General features: G+C 35.2%; 1 protein-coding gene across 5 annotated transcripts in view; it reads right to left on the reverse strand.

Annotated features, from left to right (window-relative positions):
* LOC120473854 (adenylate cyclase type 4) overlaps window positions 1-13,283 on the reverse strand; it is a 28,859-nt gene that overhangs the window by 610 nt on the left and 14,966 nt on the right. For 4 of the 5 annotated variants that reach the window (XM_089131790.1, XM_089131792.1, XM_089131789.1 and 1 more), the window contains exons 10-26: window positions 13,046-13,204; window positions 12,840-12,975; window positions 12,087-12,257; window positions 11,330-11,355; window positions 11,048-11,098; window positions 10,890-10,950; window positions 10,711-10,808; window positions 10,136-10,220; window positions 7,578-7,718; window positions 5,726-5,806; window positions 5,474-5,649; window positions 4,274-4,358; window positions 3,901-4,059; window positions 2,538-2,687; window positions 2,360-2,467; window positions 1,928-2,042; window positions 1,723-1,847 (exon numbers count right to left, since the gene is read on the reverse strand). In XM_089131790.1, the coding sequence (XP_088987916.1) occupies window positions 1,723-1,847; window positions 1,928-2,042; window positions 2,360-2,467; window positions 2,538-2,687; window positions 3,901-4,059; window positions 4,274-4,358; window positions 5,474-5,649; window positions 5,726-5,806; window positions 7,578-7,718; window positions 10,136-10,220; window positions 10,711-10,808; window positions 10,890-10,950; window positions 11,048-11,098; window positions 11,330-11,355; window positions 12,087-12,257; window positions 12,840-12,975; window positions 13,046-13,204 (1,927 nt within the window). The remainder of the gene's footprint in view (window positions 1-1,722; window positions 1,848-1,927; window positions 2,043-2,359; window positions 2,468-2,537; window positions 2,688-3,900; window positions 4,060-4,273; window positions 4,359-5,473; window positions 5,650-5,725; window positions 5,807-7,577; window positions 7,719-10,135; window positions 10,221-10,710; window positions 10,809-10,889; window positions 10,951-11,047; window positions 11,099-11,329; window positions 11,356-12,086; window positions 12,258-12,839; window positions 12,976-13,045; window positions 13,205-13,283) is intronic. The other variant, XM_089131793.1, reaches the window with a different exon arrangement.

Raw genomic sequence — 13,283 nt, forward strand, 5'->3', positions numbered from 1 at the left:
ATTAATTTAGTTCAAGTCCTTCTGGGGAAGTTCGTAATTACGAGTGTTTATGGCGTCAGGTAGGTTCGAGAATTACAATGCTATCACATTTTCTATTTTATTTTTGTTGTACATAAAAAAGCAAGAAAAAATAAGGAATGCACCGATATGAAAATTTAGGCCGATATGATAACAGATAATTCTTTATATTTGAAAGCCGATAACCGATACATTGGCGGATATACCTAAATCCACATTTTTATATAATTTTTGAGAGCCTGATTACAAACACAAAAGTCTCACCATTAAAATCCACGTCTCAAACACACAATTATAATGTTCATGATCATTTTATGTAGCTGATATGACAGACTTGCACTATTTTACTGTATTTTCCTGTTTTTAAGTGATTCTGATCATATTTCAAGCGATTCAAACCCATCATGTTGACCCATCAGAGCGCATCTGAGCTGAAGGAAATAATACATTATACATCAGCCAAATTTTTTTATCGGGCCAATAACGATATGGTGGGCAATATATCGTGCATCCCAAAAAACAAATAAAAAAAAAATATTATAAAAGAATACCTGTTGCCAAATAATTTTTTTTGTAAAAGTGTATCGGGTCGCTAGTGACCCGAGGAATGTAATAATGTTTGTTTTTTCTGCGCAACTATAATTAAATCGCTATTGACTCAATAAGTGCACTTCAGCTTTATTCAGATTTATAGGCATAAAGCAAAAGAATATCCTCAGCAAAACCTGAGCAAGTTGTCAGGGATCAGAATATTGATTTTGAAGACGGTTAAAACGATAGTTTTGAGAATATGTTTGAGATGGCGAATATAAACCAGATGACCAGCGATGGCGGGAGAAAGCATCTGCTCAAACTGAACCCTTCCAAGTTCCAACAGGTAACAAAATATGCTTTTATTTATTTACCTTATAGAGATCTGTGGAAGTAAAATAATGCCAAATGTTTTTTAAAAACAAAAAAAGCTTGTTGAATTGCACTACTTGTAAAAAAAATATGCAATGCATTAACCATGATTTAAGCTATGAATATTTCTAACTAAAAACATTTCACACACATTTTTTATTATTAAAAATTTTCACCTTTCAGATTTCACTTCCAAAACATTGATTATGTTTAAAACACAACCTATAATATAATCGACTAGCAATTTTTGGTCCATTTTATTTCACTTTACAAATTCGCTTCCACAAGTTCGACAGAAAATTCAACATTTCACATCCGGGAATGGCAGGAATAGTAGTAGAGTACAGATCCATAATTGAGGAAGCGAATATTTTGGAATTTTGAATTTTAGCCCATAAAAATGAAAGCCAATTTAACAAGCTTTTTTATTTCAAAAACATGTGGCATTATTTTACTTCCTCAGAGACCCATCGACGAATATGTATGATTTTAATCCCTGTGCATCCTAATTATGGACAATTTTGTCTTTTTCAGGTTTTTTTTTATATAATTTGCCTGCGTCAGTGCCAACTCCAGGTGTGTATTTTTATTGGAATTTTACTATTTCACCCCCATTTCCTTTAGAAAATCTATTTTGCATTGTGGAGCTAAAATAGTTCCTCTCGGGACCTTCAGGACAAAAATATCCCCATTGAAACCCATTTTTGGGCTCAATAAAACCCAAGTTTTTTTAATTGATGCAGTAGGGTTAATGTAAGAGATTGATGTTTTGATGTTTCGACAGGTGTAAAGATGCATCACCTGTATTTTATCCAGGACTCCGGTGCTGTCCATTCGGCTGGCCACGTTGACCGTGTTTCCCCAGATGTCATACTGAGGTTTATGAGCGCCGATGACCCCCGCGATCACAGGCCCGTGGTTTATCCCTGGACAAAACACAACAATCTGATCATTCAGAAGCTTGAAATAATGTGTATAAGTCATAAAAATGCAGCGTGTGTGTTACCGATCCTCAGTTTGAAGCTGTTGAAGGAGTGTCTGTTGATGTTTTCCAGTTTCCCCATCAGAGCGATGGCGAAGTCCAACATGCTGCGGATGTGATTGTACGACGCGTCGCAGGCCTGTAGATGCACAACACTGATGAAAACTCATGCATGTGGATTTAAAAAGACGACACATCATGAAAATCTGAGTTTTCCCGTGTCTAAGTGCTATAATCGGGTGTATCTATCCCGCACTCTCGTGTAAAGGCCCCGCCCTCTTCTGAACAGACGCATTTGCATTTAAAGGGACACACACAAACGGAAAGTTTTTGCTCACACCCATTTGACAAGCTATAATAAAAGAGTTAGAGCTGATATTTCACACACACATTCTGGGCATGCCATAGATCACGTGAAAGGGGGTAAAACACACACATCATTCGCTCACTACTCACTAGTTGCTCCTCGGTTTTGGCAGGATTGGTCAGGCCGGCCGCCGCCATGTAAGTGCTCCCGATGGTCTTGATCTTTTCTACCGCGCTGAATTTTGGCTTGTTAAGGAGCTGTGAGAGGAGAACACATGATGAGACGGGTGCGTAAGATTAAACCAGCGACAGACGAAGAGGCATTCACCTCGTCAAAGTCAGAGATGATCTCGTTGAGGAAGCGAAGACACTCCAGCCCGTTGTTGTTGACGCTGCTCTCGTTGTAAAACTCTTTGTAGAACTGCGGCACGGACGCGAACATGACACACACACACTCGCACGACTTGCTGTACAAGTCCTGAAAAACACACACAGACACATCATAGAAATAAGCCCTGTTAACACCAGGTTTTAACCTTGTAAAGCCTGACATATTAAATATTGTTCGATAATATTAAAGAAGTTGTTCATCAAAATGAGAGAATCTTTTTCTGAGTCGTTTGGTTCATTCAACAAACGAAATGAACAAATCGGAAAAAGATTCGTTCATTTTGATGAACAAGTTCGAACAGGAGAGTCACGAACGCGCATCACAGAACAGAGCAAGGCGAGCATTTGAGCTTATAAAACTTAAACTTTCTTATTTATTTATTAAATGAGCGATCGATTCGCTTGATTAGACCCTTATTCATCGTCTGGAATCGTTTAAAGCCCTTTGAACAGTTTGCACTGAAACTCTCACTTGAACCTTGAACCGTTTGGACCCCATTGAAGTCCATTATATGGAGAAAATCCTGGAATGTTTTCATCAAAAACCTTCATTTCTTTTCGACTGAAGAAAGAAAGACATGGACATCTTGGATGGCATGGGGGCGAGTAAATTATCGGCAAAAGTTTTTTTTTTTTAAAGTGAACTACTCCTTTAATGTAATGAAGCATTTTTTAAAACTTTACAAAATATAAGAGAAAAAAGTTTGCATATGTGTTTTTTGTTGAGTATCATATTTTATGTATCAGGCTTTTATGGCTCTGAAAAAAAAAAACGCTTAATTTTATTCAGAGCAAAAATATGAAATTTGGTCAAACGGTCAGATGAACATCTGACACTTGTAATGTAAATCAATGCGATCTTTATAACAGCGTAGAAAATATCAATGTCTGCCAATATGTCTTAGTAAGATGATATTTTTAAATGCATTGTTTGATGATCTGTAGTTTTCAAACACAACAATGACGATTGAGAGATGAAGAAATAAACCTTCCTCAAAAGCCAGATGATCATATTTAACACTTGTGATTTTTGTAATAAATGTAAATGTAAAAGTCCAGCTGAATTATTACTAACAATATCAACGTTATTCTTGCGTTTGCTTGATAAAATCAGGCAGATTTGACAGAAAGACTCGTGAAGCTCGAGCTGAAGGAGGGCGCTTGTATAATTACACTGAAAGACTTTAACTGGATAAAAGAGTCTGAGTCTCGATCCGACTCAATGGACTCTGGCGCCTCTAGAGGGCATCAGTGGAGCTCGCGGTCTTCATCACGAACACCTGACCGTGTGTGTCTGTCACCTGGTTTGGGACGTCCTTGCCGATGAAGAACTCGGTGACGTGTCCCGGCAGCAGATTCTGCAAGAGGAGTCTGTTCACGTTCTTGGTCGTCTCCATCTCCTCCGTCTCCTTAATAAAACACTTCTCCAGCAGGAACTCTGTGCGAGAGCCCAGCTCGTCCTGAACAACATCAGTGACACACACACAGGATTACTTCTGCTTTAAACACATGATTCCTGACAGGAAGGAGATGGATATAAAGACCAAAATAGTTTCTGGAAACAGTTAGTCATCTAGTAGATTACTGTTATACAACACACTCCCCAACACTAAAACTGAAATAAACTCATAACCAAATATGTGTTCACACACTGAGTCACACACATACTCTTACCTGTCGCACAAGAACAAGGGAAGTCAAGTAGAAAATGACCAGCCAAATGCCGGACATGATCTTGGGCTCCTTAAGAACTCCCGGTCTACAACACACCGTAGGATATCACAATCAATAATCATTAATAATCACAACAATCACAGTGTTTCTGGACACAGTTTAGAGTTATAATGCAAAATACACCTGAACATGGACCCACAAACGTCACAAAATCAATATTGACTCTGGTTACCTTCTTATTTCCTGTTTCCGCTCATATTACGAATGATTAATCAGTGACATTATGATAAAGAAATAATAATGTTTGCGTTCATAATCCTTCATCAAAATATATTAATATTCTGACATCACTAATCTTTGACATTTTTCAACCGCCTGTAATAGAGACATTTTAATTTACACCACTCAATCAAACTTGTCATGAATAATTTAAGTCCCGCCTACATATTTTTCTTTGACTATTTGGTTTCAATCACAAACACATTCTAAACTAAACTTATGATTGTTTATGCTAAAATTCGTGCGACTGATTGTGATTCATTATTTGATTATAATTTTAACATTTACTTTTTATTACAATAGTAATATTTCATTATAGTTAAACAAGTTTTTACTATTATTACTGTTATAAGAATTTCTATTGATAAATAAAAAATAATTATCATTATTGTTATTTTATTTCATTATTATACAGTATGATAATTATTATATTAAATGTCAAAATAGAATAATAATATAACAACAATTTAAACAAAATTAAATTAAAATCAATGTAAATTGTTATAATTTTTAATACACATTGATTTTTATTACAGTTCAACTGTATTATTACAATAGTAATATTTCTGCCTTATTTTATTATAGTTAAACAACAATAATACTAGTTTTCATTTTTATTACTGTTATAAGAATTACAATTGATAAATAAATAAATAAGAGTTATTGTTAAAGGATGTAATTATTAGAATTATACAGTATCATCATTATTATATATTATATATCAAATTGTATAATATAATTATAATAATAGAATATATAATTATAATAATAGAATACATATCCAAAAACATATCCAAATAAAAGTAAAAATCATTGTAAATTATATAATTTTAAATATACATTCATTTAGGTATTTTACAGTACAACTGTATTATGTCAAAAGTTAAAAACAAAACAGAAAGGTGTGTGTTAGTGTCTTACGGGCTGTCGTTGTAGAGCTGTTTGACGTAGCAGTCGGAGCGCGGCGCATACACGTGCAAGAAGAGCGCTAGATAAACCACTAGCGCTAGCGTCAGGAGGAAGACTTTCACAGACACACACACACGCACGAACACCATCACACCCAGCATCGCCAACAGACAGCAGTACAGATAATACTGCAGAGACACATTAACTTATGATCAATATCACATCAACGCTCATGTAAATGTCATTTATAACGGTATAGCTTACCGGGACAGTGTAGAGATTCAGGTTGTTCAATTCTGTTGCATTGTGGGAAACATTTAAGCAGTCATCACCTGGTATAAAAACCTATGAAACAAACATACAAGCTAAAGAGGTTGTGTGTATTTCATTTAATAAAGCACTAATAAAGCTGTGTCTCTGATCTACACAGGATCGTTTTCTCCCCATAATAAGATGAAATTACAAGAAATGTAGCTGTAGTTCTTCAGTGAAGGTCAAAACTAATTAGATGCATTTTGATAAACCAACTGAGAAAAGTATTTTATTAATAGATATCAGTTTTGTGAAAACTTATGTTTAAATATGTATACATTTTCAGAACATAAATTTTAATACTGGATAAAGCCAGATTCAAAATTCTTGATTGATTTTGTTGGGATATTAGAGTTAAAGGTTTTTATAGAGGGTATTTTTGATTTCTCTTTTTATCACTCCATTAATCAGAAAACACTGTTAACAGACAGGGGAAAAACGCATTTTCACGTTGTTTTTAGGAATAAAATGCCCTAAAAATCAGGTTGATTGATATATTAACAAACCCCTCTGTAAAAACCTTCAGATTATAGATATGAATAAAACTGTAAGTTTTGATGTATGTAAGTTGTACTGTAGTGGAGAAAAAACTATTTTAATGACATTCATTTTCTCTAAATAAAGCATAAAGCTGTGTACACAGGATTCCTACTTACAGTAAGAAATTTAGCTGTAGTTCAAAACAAATGAAATGTGTTTTGATAAACTAACTGATACAAGTATTTCATTAATAGATATCAGTTTTGTGAAATCTTATGTTTAAATATGCATCAATTTCCATACATTATCAGAACATAAATTTGAATATTATACAGCCAGATTCAAAATTCTTGATTGATTTTGTTGGGATATTAGAGTTGAAGATTTTTATAGAGGGTATTTTTGATTTCTCTTTTTATCACTCCATAAATCAGAAAACACTGGTAACAGACAGAAAAAAAAATGCATTTTCACTTTGTTTTTAGGAATAAAATGCCCTAAAAATCAGGTTGATTGATATATTAACAAACCCCTCTGTAAAAACCTTCAGATTATAGATATGAATAAAACTGTAAGTTTTGATGTATGTAAGTTGTACTGTAGTGGAGAAAAAACTATTTTAATGACATTCATTTTCTCTTAATAAAGCATAAAGCTGTCTCTGATCTACACACGATTCCTACTTACAGTAAGAAACTTGGCTGTAGTTCAAAACAAATGAAATGCATTTTTTATAAACTAACTGATACAAATATTTCATTAATAGATATCAGTTTTGTGAAATCTTATGTTTAAATATGCATCAATTTCCATACATTATCAGAACATAAATTTGAATATTATAAAGCCAGATTCAAAATTCTTGATTGATTTTGTTGGGATATTAGAGTTAAAGATTTTTATAGAGGGGATTTTTGATTTCTCTTTTTATCACTCCATAAATCAGAAAACACTGTCAACAGACAGAAAAAAAAAAACATTTTCAATTTGTTTTTAGGAATAAACTGCTCTAAAAATCACGTTGATTGATATATGAACAAACCCCTCTGTAAAAACCTTCAGATTATAGATATGAATAAAACTGTAAGTTTTGATGTATGTAAGTTTTACTGTAGTGGAGAAAAAACTATTTGAATGACTTTAATTTTCTCTTAATAAAGCATAAAGCTGTCTCTGATCTACAAAGGATTCCTACTTACAGTAAGAAATTTAGCTGTAGTTCAAAACAAATGAAATGCATTTTGATAAAAACTAACGGATAAAAATATTTCATTAACAGATATGGGTTTTGTGAAATGTTATGTTGTGAGCTGGTGTTTCTCACTATGTTGAGCACTCCCATGAGCAGCGTGATGAGCAGACACAGAATCACCAGCAGCAGACGCAGCGCCGCCCTGGTGACCACGCCGCCACACAGGAACGACACCCAGAGCATGCTGGGGGGGATCTTAGACCTCCAGCGCTGCTGACACACACACACACACACACATTGACAGTTTTTTTTAAAAAGCCCACAACACTGTAAAATCCAACAGTGATTCTAACAAATACTTTTTAGTTAACGTTACTTAAACTTGACTTAACTGTAAATCTTATCTGTACTATTCACATACTATGCTTTGTTTACTCAGAAAAGCCTAGTTAAGATTGATTGATTGGTTTAGTGCGGTTTTTGAGGCGGACTTTTCACTAATTTCCTCCACTTCTGCTGTTGTCTTTCTCTGTTTGCATTCACTCATTTCCCAAAGTCATCTTGAGTGTTGAATTGTCGATACAACTGAAAAATTTGAAATAACATCAAATAAACTGCCTTTAGGGGTGGGCGATATAGCCTAAAAATTATATCACGATATTTCAAGAATATTTGCGATAATGATATTTATCACGATATAGAAAAAATATATATGAAACAATGTTTTATTGGTGATTGCAGCTGGCTGGCAGCAGCATTAGTGCAAAAAAAAGTATAACATAACTCCTTATCATTTTATTTTAACAATAACTACAGTAATACATTAACAATATTAACAATAACTTCAGAAGCCTGCACAATATTGTCACCTAATAAAATTAACCTAAACTTTGAAGTACAAAAAATTTAAACAAACAGCGGCAATCCAAACAAACCTTCAAAATGTAACAGTTGCCTTGCATAGTTTTTGGATTAGCATCAAATGAGGTATACAATACCTAATTTATACAATAATTGTATAAAATCGGAACATTTAGGGAAAAAAACATTTAGTGGGGAATAAATAAGAGACAATTGTAACACTAAATCTGGTAAAACTTTACACATTGCTCTTTGTATTGTACATTCATGAAAAAAACAAGGTAACAAATCAAAAGGATTAATTATTATATAGCCTAGTCTACTATAAAATTGAGGCATGTTTAAAATGAATAGCACAGCTGTTTAATGAGGCAGCAACATATGATCGATAGGACAGAACAAAGGCTATTAATAATCTTTCATTGCGCAAAAGTATTATGATATGAAAGGCTCCAATATATCGCACAGCGCTTATGCGCATCCCGAGCGCTGAATGATGCGCTTGAAGCAACACGGAGTCACAGTGCGCACGCGCAGCGCGTCGAATACTCCGCACTGAACAGTTCAAAGCACAAAGTAAATAAATATTGATGCGCAGCGTCGTGTATAATATACAGCATCTAGCTATGCAATCGTTTATCGAGTCCTTTCTTTTAACAGTTTTACATTTCAGTTACTGTGGGCGTGATGAACAATAGTGCTCTGACTCTAGTGACAGACACCCGGCCGGTAGAAAGTAACATGATGATTTAGTTAACGTTACAGCAATAAAGTCCAGCAAGATAAAGTTGTTTTATGCGAAAGCATAGAACTTTTATTTACAAATATAATAATAGTAACATTGAATCATCTTAGAAAGAGTTTAATCGTGTTGACTGTTGTACCCGAACTGCGGAAACTCTGAAGGAAGATTAGGCGAATGCAAAATGTACGCTAGTAGGGAAGTGGTGAAACGAGTTTTCATGCATATTTGACAAAAAAAAAATAATAATAATTGTGTTGTTGGAGATCTGACCTCTTGTACTCAAACAACTTCCATACTATTGAAGTAGCGCCCTTTTTAGGAACTAAATCTTGATCTGATCCGGAGGCTTACATGCTGCTGTGTTGTTGTGCACGCGCTAAGTAACGTAAATACGCCATACGTCATCATATCATCAATATCGCGATATGACAATTTTTTATCATGTAAAATTTTATACCGGTATTATCGTGGACGGTATGATATGGCACAGCCCTAACTGCCTTCATAAATTGATGTCGATTTTCCTGAAACATTAGTTACCATTATGATGATCAGTGTTCCCCTTGGTTGGACACTTCATTTATTCTATTGGGATTCTCTTCCCATTGAGATGGAGCGATGTAACAAGAACTCAGTTATTTGGTTTCAAAGGAAGATATATATGAATGAATGATGTATGACATAACTATATTTCATGTAAATTAATGATCTTTTATAAATTTGTTGCTAACACTTATGTCCTAAACACCTTCTAAAACTTTTAATTGGGTTGATATAATCCCTCTATTTTATCTGATAATACTTGAGTCACACAGACTTCAACATTCAGCATGGAAAACACAACAACAATTACTAGAACTCTTGTGTAAGGAAACTATACTAAATAAGCATTTGTCAGACTCAGAACAACATACGAGTCCTATTTCACTTTACTTGTTTTTATAAGACAATCAGTTTGCATGCTTTTTTTAAGTAAGTCTAACTAATTTGATTTTACAGTGAATTTAACATAATTACAAACATATTCATTATAATATTTGAAGAGTTTAAAATTGGTCCACCACTAATCTGACTTTCCTCATACCTTCAGGAATCTAGTGAAGACCACCAGTGCAATCAGGATCTGGACTGGGAAAGTGGCTCCATACGACACCGCAAGAGCAAAGTTTCTGCACATGACCAAAGAGAACGAGAGATTTGTGTTGTGTGTTCATGCGGAAAACACTTTCAAACTTTTCTTAATGTGAGGAAATATGTAAATTTTATGTGATTTCTTGAACATATTTAACAAAAAGAAATGTTGTGATTAAAGGCGAATTGATTGCATGGTGAAAAGTGCACCAAACCATTTTGTTAGCTAAAATATGATCTTGTCTCTCAAAATTTAAAGTTTAATAAGTTTAATTTAAAATGATAATATTTAATTATTAATATTTCATTTATTTAAAATCACATTTGCATTTTTTCTGATTTCGGTTAATGGTCACATGACGTGCAGGTAAAGAAATACACACACACACACTATTATTTACTATTAGCTTCTCATAATCTTCCTGCTGTAGAATAACAGGTGAATCGTTCACATTAACATCAGGAACGTCCTGTGAATTATTAAGAATTAAATTATTATTATTTATTATGGCCCCGTTCGATACTCACTTTTCCGAGGTCAACATCTGAACCACGAACACAGAGATGAAGATGAAGGCCAGACATCCCACAGAGTGATGAAGCCCCTGGACTTCACATAGAGAAAACTGACACACACACACACACACACACGGTTAAGAGTGAGAGGAAAACAACAACGTGCTTTTAAATCGAGGAACAATTCCCACCTCTTTCTCGAACTGGATGTTATTAAAAAATAGCGTCACCCAGTTCAGCTTCGCTCTTCTCCTGAACGATGAAGACACAACATGAGGTCACACACTCACTTATGATTAATTTTGACAAGATCATATATACTGTATATATTAGTCAATCGTTCGCTCACCTTTCATTTTCCAGAGGGTCTAACGAGTCTGTCGGTTCATTAGGTGTTGATCTGAGAAAACAAACTAACGTCAGCATCAATCAAAACTAACTTTATCTGCACAATAACTTTATTCTAGAGCTGCTGTAAAGCCAAAACAATCTGTTACTGTAATCTCCTATTATCATGCAAAGCTAATGGGAAACAGTCGATGTTGTTAAAAGTGCTGATTAAATGAAGGTGATTTGACTTAATTATGTTAGTGTTCGCAAACTACCGTCCTAATAAAACTTATATCTTCACCTGTAAGTGTTCACATCCGTGAGCTCCTGTTGATGAGAAAGCAAACGTGATTAATATGCGCCGTTAAACATATAGAGAGCCTAAGTCCCTCCCCTTCCGGTCGACCACTATGGGACCTTATTTCAGAAAAATATTTTATGGTAGTTAATGGCGAGAGACTACAAATATTTTGATCTTTTTCGAATTGTGCCCTGAATTACACATACGATGTTTGTCAATTTAAAAGATACATTTTAAAGTAAAGAAAGTCGCAGTTTGATGTAAAACTGTTGAGGTATAAGACGTAATTACAAAGACTACAAATCCCAAAGGCGCACATTTTCTCTCAATGAATGAAGCTAACTTTACTGAGGCTAATGTCTGTCATTGTTTCTATAGTCTTACGTTATAATTGTAATGTAACGCGTCATACCTGAGTGTTTTGAACCAGACGAGCAGCGGATCTCACTCGTTGTTTCGCTTCCTGGGAGATGTAGTTCATTGAGCGATTTTCACATAAAACTAAATGTTACTCTTCTGTTATGACGTTTTTGACTTTCAGAATTATATTTTAAAGTGACAAACATCATAAGTGTAATTCAGGGCACAGTTCAGACGGAATAAAAAGATAAGTTGTCTCTCGCCATTGACTACCATTCATATTTTTTCCGAAATAAGGTCCCATGTGCCGGAAGCGGAGGGGCAGGACTTAGGCTCTCTATTTAAAGAAGTGATTGAGTGTAATTGGACAGTGATAATGATTGACGCTGACTCTCACCTGCTGTGATTGGCTGATGCCGCAGTCAGCGGTGGGCGGAGCTTGCAGCGAGGCCTCTGATTGTTTGAGTCCATAAAACGGTGTGACGGATTCCCAGGACTTCATATAGTGTGACATGCGCGCCGACGCCCGGAGCTTGTGGACTCTGTTGTTCACCTTCAGCTCATGAGTCTGACACACACAAGAAGAGCCAAAACACTCACGTCTACACCCTTCTGTACTTTATTGTCGGAAGAAATGTACTTTAATCCAGCGAAGACGCATTCAATCGATCGGTAAAGACGTTCAGATTATATGTCAAATAAATGCTGTTCTTTTCAACTTATTATGCATCCAAGAATCCTGAAAAATAAATGAATTAATATGGGAACCTTCCAAAAGCTTTCATTTTGATTGATTTATTTATTCACGACAATAATAATTAATGCCAACGTACAACAGATTCCGTTTATCATTTATTTTAATTGCAGTAGCTAAACTTTAAAAATACTGCTGATTCGATTGTAAGTCAATACTAAAGATAGAAAAGAAAACCATTAGTGACTTGATGGTTTGTTTATAATAAAGTAATGGTTTACTAGCTTCAGTATTGACTTGTTCTAAAGTATAAAATGAGGAAAAATACAACCTTTAAGGACACCAATTTCCTTGGTGCATAAGTCTGTGTTAAGTTCCCATAGAAGGCCAGTTATTTCATGTATCCAGGACACTTATTCTAAGCGATGTACAATTGAAACACTATGGGTTAATCACCTTTTCTGAATTGGGATCAATGACCAGGAATGTTCTCCTTCCCTTCAAACTCGCGTCCCGACTCCCGCCGTCTCCATCCTCCACCTGGTATTTCCCATCCAGGTTAGCCAGCGTCTCCTCCGTGATGTGGACTCTCCTGTGAATCATCACTAATATAACCAGGATAATCAGGAACGAGAGGAAATGTGTAAATGTGTGATAGATACCCAGCCACTCCTCCAGACTCCATGTGATTGGCTAGAGTCACGTCATCTGACCAGACGTCGTACTGCCACTTCTGAAGGCCGATCACGCCGCACAGAACGTGCCCCGTGTGCACACCTACACGCATGTTGATGTTCACTTCCGTCGCTTCCCTCAGCTTACTGCAGGGGTCAAAGGTCAAATAACCTCACTTTAAAGGGATAGTTCGCCCAAACATGAAAATTAGCCCATGATTTACTC

The sequence above is a fragment of the Pimephales promelas genome, chromosome 1 (genome assembly GCF_988280905.1).
Source record: "Pimephales promelas chromosome 1, fPimPro1.hap1.1, whole genome shotgun sequence".
NCBI classification, from domain to species: Eukaryota; Metazoa; Chordata; class Actinopteri; order Cypriniformes; family Leuciscidae; genus Pimephales; species Pimephales promelas.